The sequence below is a fragment of the Stegostoma tigrinum genome, chromosome 11, assembly GCF_030684315.1.
Source record: "Stegostoma tigrinum isolate sSteTig4 chromosome 11, sSteTig4.hap1, whole genome shotgun sequence".
NCBI lineage: Eukaryota > Metazoa > Chordata > Chondrichthyes > Orectolobiformes > Stegostomatidae > Stegostoma > Stegostoma tigrinum.
The window spans coordinates 48,889,264-48,916,359 of record NC_081364.1 but is presented as its reverse complement, the minus strand read 5'-3'; the positions used below and the strand labels follow the sequence as shown (position 1 = coordinate 48,916,359).

Sequence of the window (27,096 nt, the reverse complement as noted above, 5' to 3'; positions counted from 1 at the left end):
TCCCCTATGTGGACACAATCTTGGCTGTTGCCGGAGATCACCGGGAGCAGTTCTGTGGAGGTGTCAGGTATGAGTATCATGTCTGCAGTGGCTGTGTTTTAGTGAGCTAGCCCACGAGAAATACCTTTCTCCAAGGCAAAAATGGCAAGGCTGCCTCCTGCACTGTACACCAGCTCGAATACTGACATTTCAGCGGCATTTTATCTAGATTGGAATTGGGAGCAGCTGCTGCTGAGCACATCACCAGCATGTCTCTGCAGTTAGTGGGGAAGAAGTGCCCCAAGCCATGTGCGTTTACAAAGCAATGCATACAGGTCTGTTTCACTTTCACTCTATGGGTACGTACCGAATGGTGTTTCCCTTTGAAGACCCCACATCGCACAGGTTTGAGGCCTTCTCCCTCACAGAATGAAGCATTTACCACATCCACTCCAGGTGTAGTCACAATTCATTTTCAATTCCATTGTGCACTGGTATTTTACAGGAAGCTGGAAGGCAACAGTGGGCTCTCCTTAGACAGTAAGATCCATGCTTAGCTTGGGTGTATTCCTAAGCATAAATATACCTTACTGAGTAGCCTTTTCTGTTACTCCTGTAGATGGCACACCTCTGCAGGTCCATATGCAATCAGTCTACATGAGTCTACATGCCACTTTCTCCTCCTTCCCAGCCCCAGGCAAATCACGTCGATAGGCCAAGTCTGGGAGTGCACTGTTCCCCTGGAAGCCCTGGTTGATTACCCGCCCCTCCCTTCACATGACCCTTTCTTTCCCATCTTTCTAGTCCCCCTCCCCTATACTGAGTTACCCTCTTCACAACTGTAATCCCCTCTGCACCCGAGCATTTTAAATCAAATCCCAACAATTGTGTTCCCCAGCCTCCCTTAATCCGCAGTCATCCCTGCTTGACCTCCCCTCCCAACTCTTATCAATACTTCATGAACACAGCCCCTGGATTGACTCTGTTCCCACTGAAGCAGCTTAGTTAGACAACCTGAATGGTTAGTGATCAGGACCCTGACTGACATCTCTATACCTCCCTGGCCGTGTTCCCCAGGCTGGTTGCTCTGGACTCACAGGATGACTGTGACCCACTGACTGGGCTGTAGAGCTATGGAACCCTTGATCATGACTGCCTCACCTGGACGCCTTCCTGTGCGTAACCCTTGGTCTGAGATTGGAGGCTGTGGCAGCACTCCCTGATTGACAGGTACCTCCTTGGACTTCAGTGTGGACTACTCCGCTTAGAGTTTGGACATGACCATTTACTTGCTTGGATATTCAGTGTATTTGTCACATAAGATGCTGTCACATTGTACAGGCCTGAGATTCATGTTGCAATGAGATGAACAGAAACATGAGGATAGATAAATGTTTGGTAATTATAACATACAACAAGAAATGGGAAAATATAACAAAAGGATGAATTCCAGGAATATCTGGGATATGGTCAACACGTGTATTAAAAATCAAAACATCATGAGGCAATGAGTTGTTTTAAATTATGTATGACACAGAAGCTTTGGTAGGACAGGTAGTGATATTGTTTAGGCAGGGGGAACTGTACTATTTACAGGAAGCTTCAACCTAGTAATGAATGTTTTAATCACAGACTAATCCAACTGCACTGTGTTGGTCAGCGGATACACACCAGTAGTATGAGAAGTACTACTTAGATCCTTTAAATAATACAGACTGCAGCTTAAGGAACTTGAATTCAACCTGCTTCAGGTTTGAGGATGATGGCATACACCAGTCATTAAGAGGACTCGTTTTGCTGAACTACTTTATCAACACAGATGTAATGTCAAGTGAAATACCTTTGCTGTAGCAGGGCATCATGAGGGCTCATGGTGAATGTCCCATTTGCAAGGGACATTAACAAAGTTATAATAATGATCTTAAAGTTATGGTATAAAGAGAAGAAGATTATTTTTCATTTTGTAGATATGGCAGCTAGATGTAGGCAGTGTACATTAATATATAGTAAAAAGAAAAGAGCAAGAGTAAAAGAATATAATTGAAATATGATAGGGACTGGACTAGGGGCATTGTCTAAATTCTTAACTGACCATGAGGGAGAATGAATTTAGGGATATGTGTGAAAACATGGTAATGAATACAGCAGCACAGCGTTCCTTTAGTAATGGAGTGGATGAAAGAAATTACACATTAATTGATGAGATGCTTCACAAAATCCTAATGGAGCAGTTAAGTTGTAAATTAACATATGCCCTAGAGTTAGTAGTCCATGTAAGGAAATCACTACAAATGTTTGGGGACTGCAGTCCATATCAGTTCAGTGATCCTTCCCTGGCATTGGAAAGGGCTCCAATTAGGTCCAATTTTTCTGAGCATTGGAATTGCCTGAACACAGTGTGAAGGGCATTCATTAAGTCTAAGGTTTAAAAAAAAATCACCAAACTGAGGGGCAGAAAGAGTTGTAATGTCTGGGTATTGTTTTATGTAGTCATGGAAAACAGTAACTTTGCAGCATGTTAACTTAACTGCTAGGACGCATTGCTCGAAGTTAATTGCACTGACTTTACGCTGACAGAGATTGAACGAGTCACAGAAAGTGATAAAGCATTGCATACTTTGCCTACACATATGCTGATCATTTGTGGGGATCAGATTACAGCAGATCAAATTTAGACAAAGTAACACTAAACAAAACTACTTGATCCAGAAGACAACACCTGAATATGGACACTTGAATAACATTTATGCCAGAGGGGCCTACATATGAAGGAATGTCTCAATTCTAGGGAAAGCAGGGAAAGTCACTGGCAAATACAATCATTGGCCAAATCTGCAATGTACAGGATGTCCAAATATACAGGAGATAAGATCCGTGGGTGTCACTGCTGGCTACAAAAGTAGAAGGCTAGGAAGTGCAGTTTGCAATCTGAAAGTTGACCTGGAAGCACACATGGCTCTAGGAAAACCTTCTGAACTTGCGAAATGAATTTGGATTACAGGAAATGAGATTGGGATAGGAAATGTTTGTTTCACCTGCTGACCCAATGCATCCAATGCATCTATGTCTAGAAAGCTGCCTGTTAATGAGATGTCTTGCGCAATAAATAAGTTCATTTAGAAGCAATCATCCCCTTTAATAACAATTCACTGCCGCTTTGTGAGAAACATGCCTCTTCAACAAGCAAGATGTGTAAAGTTGCAAGAACTTACTCCTGACATTGAGAGAGGGCTCACTGGACTTCTTGCATGATTTTCCCACATTTCCCACTGTAGCCCAGAACCCTATAAGATTCCAGCCTCTATCTGACTGCTCACAGATGCCATCATACCTGATGAGTTTGTCTGCACCTTCAGCATTTGTACAACATCACTTTCATTACAGGAGAATGCAACACATGACTATAAAAACACGATCTGAATTACATTGGTGAACTCTCACAGATCCTTACCTTGTATTTTTTTCAACTCACCCTCACATAAACTTGTTTTATGGCACTTTCAACCCGCCTATCTCTCTGTAGGTAGAAGCTTTGGATATTGTCTGGACAATAGTTTTGACGCAAATCAGTTTGTGAACTCAGTGATAGAAGGGTAATTAAAGGGAGTGTTCTTCAGGTATCTTTTCACTCGCTAAGGATTTTGGTTTTCACTGAGGGATTAGTCTAGCTGCTGCATATATTACAATGTTTCATCCAATCATGGCTCACCTGTGACCTTGTGTTCCTCCTGTAGTGTTCTGATCCCTATTTTCAATATATCAAAGACCTCAGTTCATACCTTTGGAATGGCTCCAGCACTCGTTTTTTGAGCTATTTTCACGGGCTCTTCTTGAGTTATATTTGATATTTTTGATTTGTTATGACTTTTACCTCTCTTTTGAGATTGTGGCGCTGCCATTATACCCATTGGAAACATAGGATGTACTGCAGGAAGAAAGAAAACTTATTTCTAAGCAGCCTCCTGTTGGATGAATGGCATTTATAACAGCTAGTGGGGTCAACAGCCATCAGATGAAGTTAGGCTCCATTTCATCTTGTAGCCAATGGAAATTGCGGAATATTTTTGCAAGACAGTGAGGGGATGCAATCCAGGATCTTCCTTTAAACTATTATCTATGGATTTGTTTTCCAATAATGGGCCCTGTTTGACTCATCAGTCCTTCAGAGATTTACTGTTAGCTCCTATATGACAATCAGAAATGTGCATAAAATTAATAAAGCACAACATTTTAAAAACATTTTCTCTTTATCATATCTCAGTAAAAAGCTGGCAAAATAACTTGAATGTTTATTAACACTTGTTTTTCTAGCACATTTTGGGTACTTCTGTACCAGTATTTGGTTTAACTTTCACAGTGGACAGATCATTGGCAAGATGAGGAGCTGACATGAAAGAGGAATTGAATGGAGTGCGACAATTATGAATTCTAGAGCATCAATTATTTACACCTTTATTAATGACTTGGAGAAGGGGAAGTGTGTAATTTATCCAGATTTGGTGACGATGCAATAATCGGTCATGTTTGATGAGGACATAAGGAATCTGCAAGGGAATGTAAATAGGTTGAGTGAGTAAGTAAAACCTGGTAAATGGGGTTTAATGTAGGAATGTATGACATCATCCACTTAGAAAAATCAAAAGACAGATTATGATTTAAGTGGAGAGAAATTCTAAGAAGTGTGACATGGAGGGATCTGGGTATTCTTCTGCATGAAACACAAAAAGTTAGCATGTAGGTGCAGCAAGTAATTAAGGTGGCGAAAAGAAGTTTGCTTTTAGTGCTCGTGGGTTGAAGTTTAAAAATAGGGAAGTCTTGTTACAACTAGATAGGGTGCTGACAAGGCCATTGAAGTGTTGTGCACTGTTTCTGATGCCATATTTAAGGATATACTGGTGCTAGAGGTAGTTCAAAAGAGACATTCACTTGGCTAATTCCTGGGATGAAAGAGTTGCCTTATCTGGCTAAACAGGTTAGGCCTTTACTCATTAATATTCAGAAGAATGGGAGTGTCGTATTAAAACATACATTCTGAGAGGTCGTGTTAGGGTAGCTGTTGAGCAGATGTTTCAATTGATGGGGAACCTCAAACTAGGGGGCACAGTTATAAAATCAGGAGACATTCATTTAAAGCTGAAATGAGAAGGAATTTCTTCTCCCAGAGGGTAGTGAATGTCTGGAATTCTCTATCCCAGAGAGTCGTGGAAGTGAGATCACTGAAAGTATTCAAAGAGGAGATAGGTAGATTTTTGAACAATGAATTGAGGGCAGTGAGAAGCTGGCATGAAAGGGGAGTTGAGACCTGGAGCAGATCAGCCGTGATTTTATAGAATGGTGAGGCAAGATCGAGGGGGACAAATATACTATTCCTGTTCCTATTTTTTATTTCCTTATGATCTGACATAGCCACTAGCTTATAGGTATTATGCACTTGCCTTAAAGGCTGATATAGATTGGAAGTCAGTGTGGTAAGTCATGTAGGCACAAATGGTTGCATCCAGCCAGCCCGGAGATAAAAGGTTAGCTCATTCACTTGAACACAGTGGAGTTCCACTGTAGAGGAAAAGAAAGATTTGCCTTTATTTAGCACCATTCCTAATCACCAGCCATTGCAAAGCATTCTACTGTCAATGGAACACTTTTGAAGTGTAGTTATTGATACCATGTGAGGAAAGCATGTAAATTGTTGATGAAAGGACAGCCAGGGGGTAATCAAACCCCATTCTGTAATTTTCTCAGGTACAATCCTCTGTCCCAAACACAGTCTAAAAACAAATTTGAATTCTGGCCGGTCCCTGCCAGCCTGGCCATCTCTTTATGAGGCCCCAGTTAACATTCAACATCTGCCATCTGCTTCAGCATGAGGCCTCCTCAGAGCCAAAGCACCTAGAGAACATTTTTTTTGAACCAAGAAACAACCTGCAACTAACTCTTGGGCCTTCCTCATGAGCAAATAACAGTTTGCCAATTCAATATTTTTTAATAACGAACAACCTACTTCTATCCATCCAAAAGTCATCTTTCGTCTCACAGTTTATTAATTTCTCCTGGAACTGGTACACATAGTAAGCTTCCATAAATGCCAGGGTGGTGAGAAACAGCTAGTTTGTCAGTACAGCAGCATAACTCATTTTTCCTTTGAAATAGTGCCACAGGATCTTTTGCATCCACTTGAGAGGACAGACATGATTTTGGTTTAACACCCCATTTGAATGACTGTGCAGCACTCCCTCAGTACTTCGTTGGACTGGCAGCCTAGATTTTGTGCTTAAATCCTGGCATAAGACTTGAACCTATGGCAGCCTCTCTGGCAAATTAATAACCTTGTCACCAATAGCCAATCAGATTTTTTTCCAGAAACCTCAGCAGAAGTCCTTATGTATAATTTCCTTATTCACAAAATGGCCTTGCCCTTTAAGGAACAGTAAAACAGCTCCCATCTTATATTTCTGCATTTGTTGTCTGCAGAATAACCTACCTATTTGTTGCTGGAACCAACATGGTCTAAATGATCACATATCCCGGTTTTGTATCAGCAGGTTGACTGCCTGTCATCAGGAAACAGCTGCACCACAGACTTCCTCCATACCCTAGAACATTTTGAAGAGGTTCTGGGGAGAGCCTGTGTTGGCAGCAGCAGGTGGCAGTGCATAACCAGCAAGATAGCGCAAGGTCTCCAGCGATACTACAGAAATAAAATTCATGTCCATTGCCTTCCTATATACAAACTCTAGCAGGAACATACTTGGGACTCTCCAACTTTGTTCAACTGTTGCTAACATTATCAACAGAACTGCAAAGGCAGATTTAGCAACTTCTTCAGTACCGATGCAAATTACCCTCAATTATTCTTCATTACAATATGCTATCACATCTTTAACTCACTATGTAATGTCTTTAAAAGACACTAAAGTTGGTTTGTCAATGTAATTGCTCTATTTGTAGCAGATTTGTAGGAATATTCTCATTTATATAACAAACGATGTAAAAGGATACATTGGAAGCCAATTGTTATCATATATTTACTTCTGTTATGATATTCACTAGTATCTAAAATGGAGACATGTACATTTCAGTTGTATGCCCTATTGCTTCATTGTGTTGGAACTGCGAAGACATGACTTAGGAAGAAAGGTAGCAGTTGAAAGATTGTCCCTAGGTTTTCTAATGCCACCTAAAAGATTCTAGAAATGATCTTCAGGCTGAGTATTCTCCAGGTTTTGGATCAGAAGTGACTGAGTATCATTGTTAGCAGCATCAGCCCTATTTAAGCAAGATGAGGTTCAATGATCTCACAGTCAATGATTTAAGCATTGAAAGTGAGCACAGCTGTTTATCTCTCCAAGTTTTCATTGCTAAATCATTCCCTCTACATGCAATTCCTGCTGAGGAGCACAGAAAAAGAGGAAAAATGACTTGTATCTTCATGATAGGCCCTGTTAAACAATTTATCAAGTGATCTCTCATGGAATTTATGTTCATAATTCATTAAATTTTTCTCTAACCATGCAATTTGTGATAAAGGTGATGTTTCCTCCTGTATTAAATTTTCATTAGTTAGGTGATGGCCAAGTGATATTAACACGAGGCTATTAATCCAGAGGCCCTGGTAATTTTCCATGGACCTAGGTTCAAATCTTGCATGGAACATGATAGAATATGAGTTCAATCAGTAGCTGGAATTAGGAGTTTAATGATGACCGTGAAACTATTGTCAATTGTTAGGAAAACCCACTATCATAATTTAGGGGAGGAAACTTTCATCCGTAACCTGTTCTGGCCTTCATATGACCCAGACCCAAAGCAATGTGGTTGATTGTGATGAGCAATGAATACTGGCCAAGCCACTGATGCCCACATCCAGGGAATTAATAAAGAGGATTTCCCCATACCACTGTCACCTCCCATAACTATTCTTTCCAATATCATTGGCCATCACTACTCTTTACCAAACCTTACCTGCTCTTATAGAGATTATTCCATCCTAAAATCGTAACTTCCATCATATTTCGCAACTATCATGTTCACAACGAATTTGATATCATCATTTCACATCAAAGCCACATATTTGATTTCTAACAATGTTTTAACAACGGAAGAGTGAAATTCTTGTTTCTTTTAACTTTTTCCAAGATCATGAAGTAAATATTTAATGTCACATGGAGTAATTCTAGTAATATAAATTTGGAATAGAAAATAACATTACCATTGGTTTGCCTAACATTAATTAACTTTCAGTTCAGGCAAAGGTTGAAAAGCTATTGCCAAGACTGTTCTGAATCTGACCAATCATCATCATCTTGATGCCTGCATTCCTTCTTTCTTGATCAAATATCTTTTTCAACTTTCTGGTCTTAAATTGAACTCTCCCATCTCCTTCATTGTTAGAAGTTACTTCCAAGAAGTTTCTTTTCTTTCATGCCAAGCAAGCCTTTCCTTTTATCTCTGTGCATTGCTCTTCAATGCCCAAGTCCATCCAGCTTAGGAATGCCGCTTTCATATCTAAAAAAAACTCTTACTGAAATAACTCCACAGAGGCCAGTTTTCCATCACCAAGACGCCCTTTATTTACATGTGAAAAGTCCTTGACTCTGGCACAGTCTTGTCAGAGTCAGAACCCAGCATGCCAGAATCGCTGACACTCCTCTTTTTAATCTGTCTGCCAAGGCTCCCTGATTGTACCAGATTAATAGTCCCAATCAGAAAACTCATATTCTCTGAGAACAAGAGATGCTGGAGGTTACAGTGGGTAGATAGCATCCATGGAGACACAGCAAGCTTGATTCTAGATGACTCTTCTTCAGAAACAAAAACAGAAGTTGCTAGAAAAGCTCAGCAGGTCTGGCAGCATCTGTGCAGAGAAATTAGAGTTATGTTTTGGTCTGGTGACCCTTCCACAGAATAGGACTTTTCATCAGGTTCACCTGGCTGACCTTGTTACTATCACTACACATGCACTTCAGAAGTCCTGCTTCTGGACTGGATACAATACAATAAGAATCTATCACACGCTTGATGATATTTTAAATTTTATTTTTTGTGAGCCTAGCAGCCAATTCTTCTCCTTTTGGTTTTATATTCGAGTTTCATGTAAGCAGTTTTCTTCCTGAAACCACAGCTGAAGAAATTCTTGGGTCTTTCAATTTTTCCTTTCTTTAAGTCGCAGACTTTAAAAGACTAAATCTGACATCACTTATTTGCAATGCACCTACATCTCATTATCTGCCATTTTGCAGTCCATGGATCTGCATACTCTACTCTGAATTCTTCTGATGAAGTAGTTTTGTGAGAAAGATCAGTCTGTTGATTGCAGACTGTTTAACTCTAGTCACAATCCATTGCCAGTGTAACTGTTGTTGAAGTGAGTGATATGTGAATACAGTAATCCAAAACAATTACAGGAATAATAAAACTGACAATAATTTGAAGTTAGAATTAGAAACTGCCACCTACCCTGGTATATATCATTTCTGCTGACTGTTAGCAAACTTGTTACCTGTGGGTAAGGCAAATGAAACTGGCCAAATCATTTAGCACCTTATTGATGAAAAGGTCACTGGTCCCACAACTCCCCTCTGTTATATCACTATCTATTGATCAAACAAAGGTTCTGCATATCACTCAGCATGATCCAATTACAGGGATACATGGCCAAGACCTTGACAGAGCAAGATAACTCAAGAAAATGTGTAGGTGCTGGTGGCTATGCTCGGCAGTAAAAGAAGGGGAAGAAAAGCAAAATTGTGCATCTACAATGTTGACTGAAGCTATAGGATAAACTCTGTCAAAGCTTTGGCTCAAAATGTCTAAAGCATGACTGAGTTTTACACCTCTATTTAAAATGGGCAAAAGACTTGGTAAAGTAAGTTCAAATCAGCACGGTAACCAGTATTAGAACAGGAATAATAATTACTGGACTAGTAATCCGAAGGTTTGAACTAATCGCCTGGAGGCAAGACTTTAGATCCCACTGTGGCAGTTTAATGACAGGGGAAATTCATGATCTAGAATACAAAACTACTCCCACAACCAGTGATCATGAAATAATCAGATTGTCACATCTTGTTCATTAATGCCCTTCAGGGAATGAAATCTGCAATCTTAACTGAGTCTGACCTATATGCGACTCCAGATAGCAACAGGGACGGCTATTAAGTGCCCTTTAAAATGTCCAAGGAAATTTGTTAACTTTATCAAGCAGCAACAGAAAAGTTGAATAAAATAATGCTCATTGGATTTCCTTTTTGAGTTTTGTTAGTAACATCTTAAAAACACTCCAACAAATTTGGAAATTTGTTAAATCTATCGAACAGCAACAGGCAAGTTGAATAATATTATGTCCATTGGACTTCCTATAAGAATTTTGTTTGTAACATCTTAAAAAACTCCAACAATTTTATCAAAAATGATAAGCCATTCATATATGCCCAACAATTCCCAATCAGATAATTATCAACCAAACGTTTATGTATCCCAACTTTTATAATAAATTTTAGCATTTTTTCCGACTACTGATACAGAGCTAACAGGTTTGAAAATCCCTGCTTTCTCTCCTGCTCCCTTCTTAAATATTGGAGTGATATTTACAACCTTTGAAGCTATAAGAATCATTTGAGAAGCTAATCACAAAGTAATCACCAATGCGTTGACTATCCCTTTAGCCACATAGAATCTCGATAGTGTGGAATCAGGCAACTCGGCCCATTGAGTCCACACCGAATGTCCGAAAATCATCCCAGCCAGATCCACCCCCCTACCCTATCCACGTAACCCCACATTTCCGAGGGCTAACCCACCCTGTCTGCTCATCCCTGGACATGATGGACAATTTTGCATGGCCAGTCCAGCTAATCTGCACATCCTTGGACTGTGGGAGGAACCTCGAACACTTGGAGGAAATCCACATAGGCACGGAGGGAATGTGCAAACCCCACATTGTCTCCCAAAGATGGAATCAACCCTGGGTCACTGGTGCTGTGAGGCAGCAGTGCTAATCAATGAGCAACTGTGCTTCCCAAACATCATTCAATACTCTTAAATGAAGACTATCAGGCCCTGGAGATTTAGCAACTTTCAGCCCCATTAATTTTCCAGCACCAGTTTCCTTTTAATGGTGCCAATTTCCTTCACACCCCCCCTCACTCTTCCTCAAAGTAGTTACAGCATAATCATTTAGCTTCTCTGTCATTTCCAAATGCCCCATTAGAAATTATCTTGACCCTGTCTTTAATAGATCCTTATTCATTTTGGCAAAATGTTTACTCTTTATGTACCTGTATAAGGTTTTACAATTTGTTTTTATATTTTTTATAGATTGCATTCATATTCTGTTTTCCCTTTCTTTATCATTTTTTGGTCTTTATTATATTCCACAAACCTCCCAATCATCAGATATTACTGCTTTTCGACAACTATATCGACCTTTTCTTTTATTCTTATGCAATGCTGAACTTCTGTTTGTAAGCCACAGCTGACTGACCTTTCTTGAGCTTTTGTACATTGAAATAATGTGTAGTTGTTGTATGTCTTGCAATAGTTTCTTAAAGACTTTCCATTGTCTATGTACTGTCATTCTGTTAAAGTAATTTCCCAATCAACCTCTGCCAAGTTGTGCCTATGTGCTCATAATTTCTCTTATTTAAATTTGACATCCTTGCTTCTGAATGAACAACCTCACTTCCAAACATAATGTTTGGTACAGTGTCACATGAGAGTCTGGTCAGTAAGGTTAAAGCCCATAGATAACTAAGTGTGAAGCTGGATGAACACAGCAGGCCAAGCAGCATCTCAGGAGCACAAAAGCTGACATTTCGGGCTTAGACCCTTCGTCAGAGAGCTTCCGGAGGGAGGAGGGTAACTTCTTCAGGTTAGGCATACCTGGAAGAGGCTTCGCAGTGAGGTTAAAATTGTGATCAGAGATAATGGGAACTGCAGATGCTGGAGAATTTCCAGAGGGAGGAGGGTAACTTCTTCAGGCTAGGCATCCCTGGAAGAGGCTTCGCAGTGAGGTTAAAATTGTGGTCAGAGACAATGGGAACTGCAGATGTTTGGTTGGTTCCATGATAAGAGTTTGAACTTTACCCATAATATAAAACTTGACTATCGTGAACTGCGGGCAGATAGTGGTAGACTTAGAGGACTTAGACTGTTGGAATAAATGGACCCATGGCACATGATATTTAATACAGAAAAGTGTAAAGTGATACATTTTGGTAGGAGAACAAGGAGAAACAATATAAAATGCAAGACACAATGCCAAGGGTTTAGGAACAGGGAACTAGGGGTGCACAAACCATTGAAGGTGGCAGGGAAATTTTTTGCATTTGAATGAACTGCTGTTGTGCAAATTGTGTAGATTAACATTTTTCCTATGATCAGATCAAAAACTTAGCAGATGGAATGTTATGTGGGAAAATGTCAGGTTTTGTACTTTGGCAGGAAGAATAGAAAAGCTGAATAATATTTAAATAGAGAAAGTTGCAGTACAGAGGGATTTGGGGTTCATCATGCATGAATCACAAAAAGCTAGCAGCCAAGTTCCATGGGTAATAGGAAAGGCAAATGGAACTTTGGCCTTTACTTCAAAAGAAATGGAGTATAAAAGTAGGGAGGCAAAGCAATGCAAGGCACCAGCCAGACCATACATAGAAGATTATGAATCGTCATGGTCCTTTTATTTAAGGAGGGATATACTGGCATTGGAGGCATTTTAGGGAGGCTTCACTCAGTTGATGCTGGGTATGGAGGGACTATCTTATAAGGAGATGTTGCATAGGTTGGGCCTGTACTCTTTGGAGTTTAAAAGAATGACAATCAGACCTTATTGAAACCCTATAAGATTATTAGGGAGTTTGATAGTGTTGTTACGGAGAGGTTGTTTCCTCTACTGTGGAAAACTTGGGAGGAATTTCTTTATACACATGATTGTTAAGATCTGGAACGCATGAAATGAAAATGCAGTGAAATATGATTCCATCTTAATTTTCAAAAGGCAATTGGACACGTTCTTAAAGAGAATCAACTTGTAGGCTTATGTGGAGAAAATGGGAATTTGGAACTAAATTGGAAGCTCTTTCCAGGAGCTTCTTCTGTTAAGTACCATTTTATGGATTTGATGAGCAACAGACAGACTTTTGAATGCTAAACCATGTGCTTAGATTTTGTTGTGTATACGGAATTAAAACTCAACGATTTGTGATTTCTTTTATCAAGATCAGGACATTATCCTGATTGATTGACCTGCCTTTGTGTTGGTCAAGGAATAGGCTGCAGCAATAGGTATGGAGCCTGCAGCTGCTACTGGGAGCAAGGGGCTGCAGATTGGCCAATTTTTGATTTCTTCTCCTGGGCCACAAGATTTCTCCCCAGCTGTGCTCACCTGAGTTAAATTGCATGAATTCCCAAGGACTCAGAAGTTAGCCAGTTACCACAGAACAGTAGTTTCATGGGAATACACTGAGATAGAATCCCTAGTTAGTGACAGGCACCAAAAGAAGACTCCAGTCAGTATAGGAGTAGTAGTGAGAAAGAAGGCTCCTTCATCATTGAAAAATAAGGGGTGGTGGTAGCCAGCCAGCTCAAAAAGGTGTAGTGAGGGAGGAACCCCAACTGGTGCAGATCACAAATGGAGGAACGCTGCATATTCACACTGCACTGCATTATTCTAGCTTTAGGTGTTCGGCATCAATAGCAAGGTAAAATGGGGTGATGTAGGTTCACCTACATTCTTCAAATGTCTGCTGTGGTATCTTTGTCACTGTTGGGTCTAGTGAAGTTTTGTCCCTGTAAGAGATGATTAGCCTCTTCAAACGTGCCGAGGATGAGAGAGCTTGTCATTGCTCACCCCTCATAATGAGCCAACTCTTTGCAAATAGCCTCATACATCAGGAATCCTTGAACCTTGATGACGTTGACTCTCGCCACTATTGTGCTTTAATTCGAACTACATGGAAGCTAAAAGCAATGTGCATGAATTGTGGTAGGACATGTCCAGAACAAATTATTCACACTTCCACCTGCCTGTGAGTGAGAGTATGGATTCACTGATGATTTCACACATCTTTGCAGGCAAAGATTCATTCTGTCTGTTAGCTTTTCAAGGGAGAGCACTGCCATTCAAGGCTAGGAGGTATTTAATGGGAAGTTCAAATCTCCACTCTCCTTCACAGCACAGTGATGTGCTAAGAGGAGCAGCACAAAGCAATGCCTCTCTCAGGTTAAATGTTTACCAATAGGATACTTAAGCAGTTCAGGGCAATGCAGCAGTGCAAGTAAACTCAAAAACATGAAAGGTTAACCCACAATGAAAGAATGAGAAGAAAGTGCCTCAGAACTGTTCCCATCCTGCAGTCTGTTATGAGAGGCTGCACCGAACAACGTTTGGATGTTTTGTTGACTGATGCCTTAGTTTAACTCCATGTGATGTTATTGCTATGTTTCACTGATTGCTGAATGGTAAAGAAGACCTGTAGAGAGTAGATACTTGAAAGTGGGATCACAATCATGCAATCATATGGGTAAAAAGCATTTATTCAGCAATAGAAAATTTCAATGACTGCAAAAATATCCAGGCCACATGTACTTTGAATAGACAATAGACATGCTGTTTGTATCCAACAGAAAACTACACAATAAAAAGAAGTCCATACATCGCACATTCATTCTGTAACTGGGTTGCAAAAGACTATGTCTGCGAGATTGGTAATACATGGCTCTACAATGGTCTCTTTGATGTTCCTCCCATCACTGCCCTGATTCTCATCCTCTTCATCCTCAGAAGATTGCTGTAGATCCCCACTTTCTCTGCACCAGGACATCCTCACTTTGTCAGCTCCCACCAAAGCAGCCCAGGCATTGAAACTCACCTTAAGGATGACAGTGGTCTGTTTCACAATAACATTAATGATCACATGTGCGCCGAACAGTGAGATAATGGAAGCATTTTAGGAACATAAGAACAGTAGTGGGTCATTCAATGTGATAATGAATGATCAAATATTTCAATACCTTTTAACTACCCTGACCCATTTTCTGCTGTTGAATGCTGTAGATCAGTGAAAGGGTGTTCTGAAAGCCACAGGGGTGCACTCGAGAGTATCCAACCCCTAGAGGATTGTGTCAATGTTGGAGAGTCCAGTGCCAGGATGGCTTGACTCTCTTCATCACAGGAGAAGTATATAAATTGACACAATCTGGAGAAAATGGCATTGGTGACATCCCTGATGTTTTTGTGATATAAAGTTTGGGAAATGCCATGCCGATCCTCAAATACTTCTTTTTGATCAAGCTGCTAGTGTAAAAACAAAAGGAAGCTGCAACCTTGATGGCCACAGGATGGGATGACCAGTCACTCCTTCTGAGCACAAATCCCACTTCAGAAAATGACAGCAAAGTCAGTATATGGAGTGTCTGTCTATTCGCCTCTGCCCCCCTTGGGGGAGCTTCCACCTGCTGCCTTTTTCTCTCAGGTTATGCAGCAGTTGCTAGAGGTTGCTCTTCCTTCTGGGCTTGCTGACGATGTTGTAGTTGCTCTCTCTTTCTACACTGTCTTCACCTGTGTACTAAGGTCACAATTAGGACAGTTGGTAACATCTAATTTATATTTATGTATTTGACATGACAAGGAATGCAAACGATGTAATGGTCATGATTGCTTGAGGTTGTAATTTTTTATGTTCATTCGTACAGGTGGATGACATACTGATCACTTAATGCCAGGTAGGTGAAATGACTGAATCAATGGCTATATATTAATATAGCTGTCCCTAGCAGGGTCTCATATTTCAAAGAATTATAGTTCATCCCTGAAGACAAAACCAATGATTTACATTGTCCACTCTACATATGGTGGCAGCGTCTTGTTATTACAGATTTGAGTTCGAATAAAAGATGGTGAGGTTTCAGCGTTATGGCCCAGTGAGTGACTCTACTTGAGATGATCCCCCCATTTTTCATGTTCCCTTTCGAGTTGCTGCTCTTGAGTTCCAGATGACCTTTCAGCCTTTATTCTTCCCTTTAAATCACAGCTCTTTTGTCCCCACATTACTCCCTGTGATCATGACTTTGTGAATTGCCATGCCCTCATTGGGCATACACCCTCTCCATGTAGATGCCAGGGTGAAGGTCAATTGTGAGAACTTCTCCTGCTTCCCCTCTGATGCTCTATGCCCTTCTACCCTGAATTACCCATTTCACTATAAGCATTTCCTCAGGATATAAATCATAAGTGTCCTTGGGGTCCAAAATGAAATTGTGAAGGACTGAACTGATAGGTGAGTTATCCCGTGAAAGGCCATGAAGATGCGGTGAGGCAATGCCAACTTGTATGGACAAAACATGGAGGGGAGCTGTGCCCATGGAGCATACCGGGAAATGGTAGTGAGTTTCTAAAGGCCTGGAGAGGGAATAGGTAATTTGCTGTCATTAGGCAACAGCTCTGACTTTCATGATGAGAATTGGCAGCATCTAATTTTTCTGGTATGCTACAGCCAGTTTGAAGCTGTGTGGAAGTGAGGTGAGATTAATTAATAATGAGAAACAATTGCATGGAAATAAAATAGTTATCACTCATTGGCCAGATTCAAAATTCACAGTGAAAATCAGAACTTTTTTTCTCTGTTTTGGGAATCTGAATTTTCCATTCTTGCCATCTTTTCCCAACTTTCTTGATAATGCAAGAAATTACACCTAGTGTATCCAATTCTGTGTACTGCACTTTAGGCAGGATACGTTAGAGATGGTGCAGGAAAGGTTAATGAGAATGGCTCTCAACGAAATTGATAAACGTCAGACGCAAGCTCAGATTGGAGAACTTGGATTTGTTTCTTTACAGAAGAGAAAGCTGAGAAGACATTTCATACTGTGTTATACCTATGAGGAATATGGACAGGGTGGATATGGAGTCTGTTTCCATTGGTTAAAGGGTTGAGAAAAGAGGCCAATTGGTAAAAGAAGCAACCATGACCTGAGGAGAAAACTCTTATGCAGTGAATGGTTAGGATCTGGAATCTACCATCTGACAGTCATGGAGGCAAATCCAAACAGTCTTTCCAAAGGGAATTGAATAAGGACCTGAAGGGAAAAGAAAATGCTGGTCATGAGGGAAAGGGCTGGAACCTGGCTATTGCTGATCTAGTCTTGCAGAGACAGCACATTCACAACAGCTGTAATGGCCTTCTTCTGTGCTGTATCTATTTTATGATTACATTCTACAATATCTTGCAAACAGGTTAAATACAAAGGTTTCAATCCTGTTAGAGTATATAAATGGCCAAACCATCTCCAGGTGGAGATTGAAAATCAACTTTATGACTCTAATTGACTCATAATTCTAATTGCAATAAAGCTTTAGAAGAGCTGTGTTAATGATGTTGACTCTCTATGTGGGCTCTAATTGTTTGTAACTATGATTTCTGATTTTCAGTTTAACTTTCCTCACAGTCTTCAGCTCTTGCAGCCCACTTGGTCAATTTCCAAAGCTTGGACGCAGTTGCAGAACTTTTGATGGCTCAACTGTTTTACAACTGTCAAATGGCTGGATTTTCAATCCCAACTGCAGAACACAGTTATTGAGCAGTTTGTCCAACAGAATTTGAAACTGGGACTTACACACTTTGTAACATGAAGTGATGAATCTGCAGTAAGCTTTGTTGGAAAAGAAAGTTGTAACCAAATGTTTGTAATCCAATTTAATTCCCTGAGCATATTTTTGTATCCATTTCAGAATACATTCATAAACTGTTTTCAGAAACTAGTTTTATAATGTTTTAATGTAGTTAAGTATGATTTTGTGAAATTGATTCTATGTGTAGATTACAAAATGCAGACGTAACTGGTAATATTTTAATGCATTTTACAGATCACTGCAATTAATACGTTGATGTGCCTCATTAAGTCATTGTTTTATTTGTATCTGATGCCAGTGACTCTTCCCAAGAAGCTAGATTTCAACAGTAATTGAAACTTTTTGTTTTCATTCTCTAAGAAAGAGATTAGCAATTGAATAAATAGATTAATAACTGTGATAGGGTTAGGGTTAGGTTTGTTTTTCAAAGTGTATGTTATAGCATTAGTGTCAGAATTTACATCTGGAGAATAATTGTTATTTGTTTCAAATTGTCATAAAATAGTGAACATTTGTAACTGGCTATAGCACTAAATGTAATACTGCAGTGCAAGATCACATTAGCCTTGTAAAGTGTTGTTCTACAAATTATCTCTGTAGGATTTTGCTGAAAAGTATGTGATGTCTTAAAATTCAGTTGCTGTAAATTGTCACTTATTCTTGAAATTATTGCAAATCTTGAATGAGGCTCAGCTGGTAGTAAACTTGCTTGTGAGTGATGAAATTGTAGAGTCAACCCCATCAAGGATTTGAGCATATAATTTAACAGTGCCGCTCTGGGAGTGCAGATTTGTCGTGCTAAGTGGCTAATAAGATGGTAACTGAGTGCTAGTTCTGTTGCTGTGGTGCACATTAGAGGTTCCCTCATATAATTTGACATGTTTTCCCGTTGCCTTGACAAATTTGGCTTCCCTGGATCAGTTGCTGGTCAAAAATATACTTCCTGGTCATTTATTTAGTAGACTCTCTTTCTGGGACATTGCTGCGCACAAGAGATTTGCATTTTGGGGTTTGGATCTTATGCAAAAACTGATAATAAACTGCTGCTACAGCTTTTCTGATGAAGGGTCTAGGCCCGAAACGTCAGCTTTTGTACTCCTAAGATGCTGCTTGGCCTGCTGTGTTCACCCAGCTCCACACTTTGTTATCTTGGATTCTCCAGCATCTGCAGTTCCCATTATCTCTGAATAAACTGGTGCTGCTTGCTGGTAAGATATTGTCTCCTACCCTCATTATGTTGGGGGGGAGTGGGTCAAGGTCTCAAGAAGGGACCCATTCTTAAGTAGAGCAGCTCTCAGTCAGAATCCATTTCTTGGCCAAGAAAGGGTATTTCTTGTTCCTTCTGGCTCTATAAAAATTCAATTTAAAATATATTTGGCATTTTTATAAACTGTCTCCAATAAATAACCTAGAGTGTCTCAAATTATGGCACATTACCCTGGTACATCTGACTTCCAGCTCCATACACTTTTACCTGAAATTTGAAAAAAAATGCCAAGGTATTTCTTTATAATTCCTCCTGTGTCTGTAATGTCAGACTATTATTTACATAGACGTCACATGAATAGGCAAAATCTAGCAGGTTTATGGGCCAGGGCAGGGAAACCAGGCACAACCCTCCCCTAACACCTTCCCTCAGTCCTGACCTTTTCACAATTTTATGGTAGGATGGACATAGCCTAGGCTGACTTATCTGCCCTTGCCCTGGTTGAGGCCCTAGTGGGCTGTTTCCTGCCCTCTTTTGCTTCTGAGGTTTTCAGAAAGAGTTTAGGGGTGGCAGAGAAATGGAACATCTGGAAAAGTTGTGTGTGCCTCCCTCACTGGCCCCCTTTCCACATTTCCCTCCATCATCATATCTCTCTCTTCCCACCTCCTCTGGTCTCACCTTCCCATCCCACCTCAAGGCCACTTGCACTTACCTGGTCCTGGACTCTGGGGCTTTGAACTGCTTGTAGTGCCAGCCCAGTCCTATTTCAGAGCTCTCAGAACACACACAGCTGCTTGCCATTCTGACTGGCTGCCAGCCCTCTGAGGTGAGACTTTCCCCCAAATGTTGGTGGAAGTCCTGTTTCCTGACAAGTTATTATTCCCTATACGGCTGTGAGGCAGGGAGTCATTCCCCGCTGAATGCTTATGCAGCAGGGTGGGAAGCCCCATCATCTAAAACATACAGGCCAATTTTATTTGTTCTTTTAATGCAGGAGTAAGAGAGTGATGAAGGACATAGTTAGGTCTGTTCAGGCAAAGGCTTTATTCAAGATTTCTGAGTAAGGAAATGCGAAGAACATACGATCACTAAGCAAGCCCTCCAAATGTGTTTTTTATAAGTAATTGTTTATGAGCTTTGGTCATTGCTGACATGACCTGCATGTATTGCCCTTCCCTAAATACCTTTCAGAATGTGGCTCAAAGAGCAGCCATCCTGAACTCTAAGGGAGTTCCAGGATTTTGACCTAATGCAAGTAAAGAACATTGAAATAGTTCTAAGTCACCATTACATCTGACTTGGAGGGGAATGTACTGGTTAGTCTTGCTTTCCTAAATTCTAGAAGTCACTGGTTTTGAAAATGTTTTCAAAGGAACCTTGGCAAGTAGTTGTAGTGAATTTTGTAGATGTATGTCCTGCTGCCACTGCATCATGGAGACGGTGGGTATCAATTGCATGGTTTGCTTTTGCTCTGAAGTTCATAGAGTTTCTACATCACAGGAAGAGCCCCTTTAGCCAATCATCAAACACCCAACCATTTCTAATCCCATTTTTCAGCATGGCCACTGGCTATGATATTTCATGAATTCACCCAAGTAGTTCTTCATTGTTTTATGTGTACCCATTTCTGTCACCTTTTTAGGCAGTGTGCTCCAGATACCCACAAAATTCTTGGTGAAAACTCTTTCCTTAAATCCACTTTAAACCTCTTGCTCCTTACCTTAAAACTGTGCCCCCAGTTATTGACCCTTCTAATAAGGGGAAACATTTATTCCTAGCTAACCCCACCTATGCTTCTCAGAACTTTGTACGCACCCCCTTAGCCTTCTTTTTCTAAATTGAACAACTCCAGACTATCTTAGTCTGTCTACATAGCTGAATTGGTTCAGCGCAGGCAACATCCTGGTGAATCTCTTCTGCACCCTCTCTTGTGCAATCATAACCTTCCTACAGTGAGATGACCAGAACTGCACAGAGTAATCCAGCTATATCTAACTAATGGGATATGTAGTTCCCTATAACCTCTGTGGTCTTGCTTTTAATCTGTTGAGCAATAAAGGTAAGTATTCCATATGCTTTCTTAACCAACTTCTCTATTTGCCTTGTTGCCTTCAAGAATCTATGGTCATGTACAGAAGGTCCCCTGTACTTCATTGGGTCTTACCATTCAACACGTGCTCCCTTGTCTTATTAGTCCTCCTAAAATGCATCACCTCATACTTTAGGATTAAATTCTATTTGCTATTTTCAGTATATCCGACCAACCTGTTTATATTATCCTGTAGTTTAGGGTTTTCTTCCTTGCTATTTATCACCCCATTAATTTTCATTTCATCTGCAAACTTCCTGAAAATACCTCCTACATTCACATCTGGATCAATAGTGTAAACAACAAACGGCAAGTGATCCAGCACTGAATGAAATAGTATGGCTACTGATGTCCAGTCACAGAAACAAGATTTGATCATCACACTCTGTTTCCTGTCACTAAGCCTATCCTGGATTCACTTTGCCAAACATCCCTGGATCCCGTAGTCTTAGCTTCTCTATCAGTTTGTTATGCAAGACCTGGTCATAAACCTTGCTGAAGTCCATGTCAACTCCTCAGCCATGTTTCTGTTATGTCTATAGTATCCCAGTCCCCAGAGCCAATCCATGCTCTGAGCTCATCTGCCTTACCAGCCAGGCCTCGTGCGTTTAAATAAATGTACTTTAAACCAGAATTCTTTTCCCTCCCTTTACTGTGTCCCTGGCTATCCTGAATAGTAAACTTGCTCTCGATTTAAACTTGCTCCGTATTTTCCCCTGACTTCTCGATGGTGTCTCCCTTGCTCAGAGCCCCACCCTCCACACCCACCCCACCACCATTCCCCCACCACCAAACTAGTTTAAACCTTTCCACATAACACGAGCAAATGTCCCCGTGAGGATGTTGGAACCCCTCTGGTTCAAGTGCAACCCGCCTCTTTGGTACAGGTAACCCCTACCCCAGAAGAGATCCCAATGATCCAAGAACTGAAAACCCTGCCCCCTCCACCAGCTCTTGAGCCACACATTCATCTAGCCTATCTTTCTATTTCTATCCTCACTGGCACGTGGCATTGGGAGTAATTTGGATATCACTACCCTTGACAGCCTGCTTTTTAACTTTTTACCTAACTTCCTATACTCATTTCGGAGGACCCCATCCCTTTGTCTACCTATTTCATTTGTACTGATGTACACAATGACCTCTGGCTGTTCACTTTCCTCCTTCAGAATGTTCAGCAACTGCTCAGAGAACCCTTGACCCGAGCACCCACCATCCTGGTGTCTCTTCTGTGGTCACAGAATCTCCTGTCTGTCCCTGATGTTCCCGATGTTGGGTGTGTCCAGAACCAAGTGTGACAGTCTGAGGATTTCGGGTGGGCCATTTAGGATGGAGATGCGGAGGCATTTTTTCACCCAAAGAGTGATGAGCCTGTGGAATTCATTACCACAGGAAGTAGTTGATGCCAAAACATTCAATGTATTCAAGAGGCAGCTAGACATAACACTTGGGATGAGTGAGGTCAAAGGTTATGGGGGGAGCACAGGATTAGGCTATTGAGCTGGACAATCAGCCATGATCGTGATGAATGGATGAGCAGGCTTGAAGTGCCAAATGGCCTCCCCCTGCTCCTAAATTCCATGTTTCCAAGGGTTTCCAATTCATCAGTACTTTGAAATATGTAGATACTTCTGCATCATTTTATGAGGTCATGCAGTGCAGACTGGAAATTGAAGCTTTTGTTTCTGATTGTCCAACCAATTCATTTTATGGTCAGCAAGTTGTGAGCAGTGTGCAAATGCATTCTAATTATGCATTTCCAATGGGGAAGGATGTTGAAAGCAGGACATGTTCCTTTTTTATCAATCTTTCATATATGATCTCCAAACAGTGGGTATCCCATTTTGTCCTACAAAATATGCAAACAATTATTGCGATCACAAAGTGGGTTCTTTAAATTGACCTTAAATGCTTGAAACAGCATATCTGATTTAGAGATAATTAAAAACCTGCATCTTTTGGTTTATTTTTATATTTACATATGCTTGTTTGTGAAAATACTTTAACTGCTTTGAATGACTCCAGAGCTTTCTACTTGAATAGGCTCAGAATCATCATACCCATGCTGTTAGACAAATAGCCATCAACCTTAATCCCACAATTCAACCGTAGGCTACAGGTGAAATTTCAAGTGAATATCCATCCTCATTTTGAAACATTAAAGGTTTATGCCTGTACAGGAACTGGAGGACCAGGTTATTACCACTTTGTGTGGGAAAAAAAATTCCCCTCGAATTCCCTCTGATCTCCTTCCTGAAATTTATGCTTCTGGTTATGGTTCCATCAACCAAAGGAAAGAAGGCTAACCACCTTTTCTAAAATCTTTTATAATTTTATATACTTAAATTAAGTCACCCCTATCTTATGTGTTCCAAAGAAAACAACCTTAGCCCCTCCAATCTTTCTTCATAACTATAATTCTCAAGTCCAGGCAACTGCCTTGTAAAACTCTATACTGTCTCATGGAATCACATCTTTCTGCAAGTGCAGTGATTAGAGCTGCAAACAGTACTCCAGCCACAGATGAACTAATATTTCATTTAGTTCCAATGTAATCTTCCTACTGTTACACTCTATACTTCAGTTAATAAAGTCAGTTATCCCATTGTCTGGTTGTCTATTATCATTGCCTGTTTTGGTGTGTCTGAATATTTGGTAAGTAAGAACTCCAGTTTTCCTTTTAATGTTTGCCTTTCATGAGTAGAAATACCATGGGTCGGATAGCTATCTGAATAGTGTAAAAAAAAATCCACACCCCTCCTTAGAATGTTAGCTGAGTGTTTGTTTTAGGGTCTTTCTCAAAATGGAAAGCAAGAATGAAGCTGCAAAAAGCACATTTTCAACAAAAACTGGGCATAAGCAACAAATGCCCAACTTTCTACTTGTTAGGCAGTTTTTTGAATCCAGTTTGCCAACCTGTCTTGAATCCTGTGGGCTCTTATCTTCTGGGACAGCCTTCTGTGTGGGACCTTGTTAAAGACCTTACTGAAGTCCACTAAAACCATATCAGCTGCACTACCCTTATCAATACATCTTATCACCTTTTCAAATAACTAAACTAAATTGGTTAGGCAAGATCTCCCTGTAACAAATTTGTACTGACTTTCCCTGATTGATCTTTGCCTTTCCAAATATTGATAGTCCTTTAGAATGTTTTCCAAAAATTTTCCTACCACTAATGTCAATCTAACTGGTTTGTAATTACCTGCCCTATCCCTGCTGCCCTTCTTGAACAAACATACTGCATTAGCTATCCTCTAGTCATCTGGCACTTCACTACAGCCAGCAAAGGATTAAATATATATACCAGGACAGCAGAAATCTCCACTTATGCCTCCATTGCAGCCTGACATACATCTCATCAGGCTCTGGGGATTTAACCATCTGTATATCTGTTTAATATATCTAATATCTCCTCTTTATTAATCTTAATGTGTTCCAGAAACTCACTGTTCCAACTGATATCCCTGGCTATAATATCTTTTGCCTTTGTGAATACAGATGAGAAATATTTGTTTCAGACCTCACCCATGTCCATTGGGTCCACACTCTGGTTGTTCCTTCAGTCTCTAATAGATCCCACTCTCTATTAAAATCCCTGGAGTTTGTCTTGATCCTATCCACCACAAATATTTTGTGGCTCCTATTTGTCCTGCTAATTTCCTTTTTAAGCAAATTCCCAAACCCTCTATACTTTTGAAGGGCCTACCCTGTATTTGGTGCATTTTACCTGACAGATGCTTCCATCCCCAAATTCCCTGGACTTGTTGCCCTTGCCCTTGACTCTTAGAGGAGCATGCTGGCACTGAATTCTCACACACTGCTTTTAAAAGACTCCACTTTCCAAATGAAGACTTACCTACGAAAAACATTCTCTCAGTATCTATTTACCATACTGTCCAATGGAATTGAAATTGACCTTCCCCCAGTTTGGACACTTAACCTTTACACCATCCTTTTCATAATGACTTTGAAACCCATATAGTTATGGTCACTATTCCCAAAATGCTCACCCATTGAAACCGCAGCCACTTGACTGGCTTTGTTCTCAATGATTAAATCTAGCACTGCCTCATCTCTAGGTGGACTATCTAAGTACTGGCACAAAAAACTCTCCTGATGCACTTTAAAAGGAGTTTGGTAACTTTATCTGCACATGCAATTAAGTACTCACTCAGCATCCACTGTTATTTCATGAATCACATCTGTTTTTGGGAATATTTCTGTTTTTAATAAATAACAAAATGTTATGATTTTAAATCTTTCACTTATTCAGTGCATGCAGATATTTTCTAGTTATTAGAGATGTTTCGTGACACCTCTGGAGCAGGTAGAACTTGGACCGTGACCACTTGGCCCAAAGGTATAGACTCAAGAGGCCCTAATTAAGTGAATACATTGCAGAAGTGACAATCAGTAATGCCTGTACTTGTTTCAGTATTTAACTGCTTGTATGTTTTACCATCAACTGGATGTCTATAAACAGTTAGTGATTGATCCATTAAAACCTTCACACAGCGGGCCGCTAACTCTGAGGAGAAATCTAGATTGAAAAATTAAAACAATTGAAAAAGGGAATGGGAATCCAGAGAAGGTATGAGCAACTAATACTTCCATTCTTGCATCCTTTGAGTTGAAAAGGTGGCTTTACTTGAGGGGAAGGGAATGGGTAAACAGGATGGAGTGAAAGGAAAGCTTTAAATGCCATTAACTGAGATTAACAGCTGCGACACTTTGACAGGAAAATTTGGCAGCATATATTAGATGAATCTGATTATCTGCTTGGATGGCTCAAATCTGCAAGTCTGATCAAGCATTCTTGAAAACTAAACTCAAGGTCAGGTATATCGCAATCTGCACAAGGCTTAACTTTATGTGAGTTTCAAAAATTTCTGTTTGGGGTACTCCATATGGCCATTGACACACCCAAGGGAATGGTCTTCCTAAGTTTCAAAAGGTAGTGCCACCTAAATTGATAAACATTTTTGCTCTATATCACCTTTTATGTACACAGAAACAATGTAATAGTATGTTAACAAACTAATATAGGAAGTTTAAGAACAGCAGCCAAATATAGAAGTCTCACGACTTGGCGTTCAATATAAGTAACATATCTAACCCCAGGCAGATGACTTCTGGTTCTTGGAGGAGAAATATATTTATCACATTACTTACTCCTGTTCTCACAATAAATCCCCTTCTAAACATTATCTGTTGTACCAATAAGATGGCTTGGTGCTAAGATGCACATCCCAGCTTTGGCATACTTAAAACTTGCACAAAAAAGGTCTACTCAGTCTTCATTTCTGTGAATTGCAGATGCACTATTTGAATATTGTTAGGATAACATGCAAACTACATGATTTGGATAAAGAAAGTTCCCTTCTAAATGGAATGAACTGATTCCAACATTACAGTACAAATTGGAATTTCCTAGAATTTGTATTACAGTACAAATTGGAATTTCGTAGACTTGGCATTACAGTACAAATTCCTAGAATTTGTATTACAGTACAAATTGGAATTTCGTAGACTTGGCATTACAGTACAAATTCCTAGAATTTGTATTACAGTACAAATTGGAATTTCGTAGACTTGGCATTACAGTATAAATTGGAATTTCCTAGAATTTGGATTAAAAGTTAGAACATGAGTTTGAAATGATCGGGAAAATACTATTGCGTGCTGACAATTGGGTAACAAGATTATTTTACTTGTCTTTAGGACCTTCTGGTTGCTGTTTTAGAGAATGGAAATATTCTCCAAAAATACATACTTGAAGAGATATGATCAAATGCAAAGCTGAAGGTTGATGAATTGTTGTATCTCAAGCCAAATGTAGAGTTGCTTCGTGGAAGCTATTTAAAAAAGGCAATTCATTACATTAGAGCAAAATGCTCAGCCGTGCTGTCATCTTGAAGAGCTGCTTAAAGTACTGTTGGCTAAAACCAGCAGTCTACAGTTTGATATTCAAAAGAAGAAACCAGATTGTAAAATTTCATCAGTAAAAATATTCTGTAAGATCTTAAAAATGGCACATGTTTTTAATGCCATTTTGGTAGTATAGTTTTCTAACGTTTAAATGTTCTCAACAATGAATCGTTTTCTATATAGACACTTCCTAGAAATTAGGGTCTAAATTTAATTAACTTCTAAAATAATTAGTAAAGTTAGGGTGAAAATATTGTGGAAGCTCTG

At 40.0% G+C, this 27,096-nt stretch overlaps 1 protein-coding gene across 1 annotated transcript in view; it reads left to right on the top strand.

The window, feature by feature from the left end:
- Positions 1-26,817, top strand: part of nampt2 (nicotinamide phosphoribosyltransferase 2) — a 50,813-nt gene extending 23,996 nt beyond the window's left edge. Inside the window, 4 exon segments of the mRNA XM_059649616.1 lie at positions 17,419-17,542; positions 23,483-23,553; positions 25,337-25,492; positions 26,623-26,817. Of these exon segments, the coding sequence (XP_059505599.1) occupies positions 17,419-17,542; positions 23,483-23,553; positions 25,337-25,492; positions 26,623-26,817 (546 nt within the window).
- The last annotated feature ends 279 nt before the right edge of the window (positions 26,818-27,096 follow it).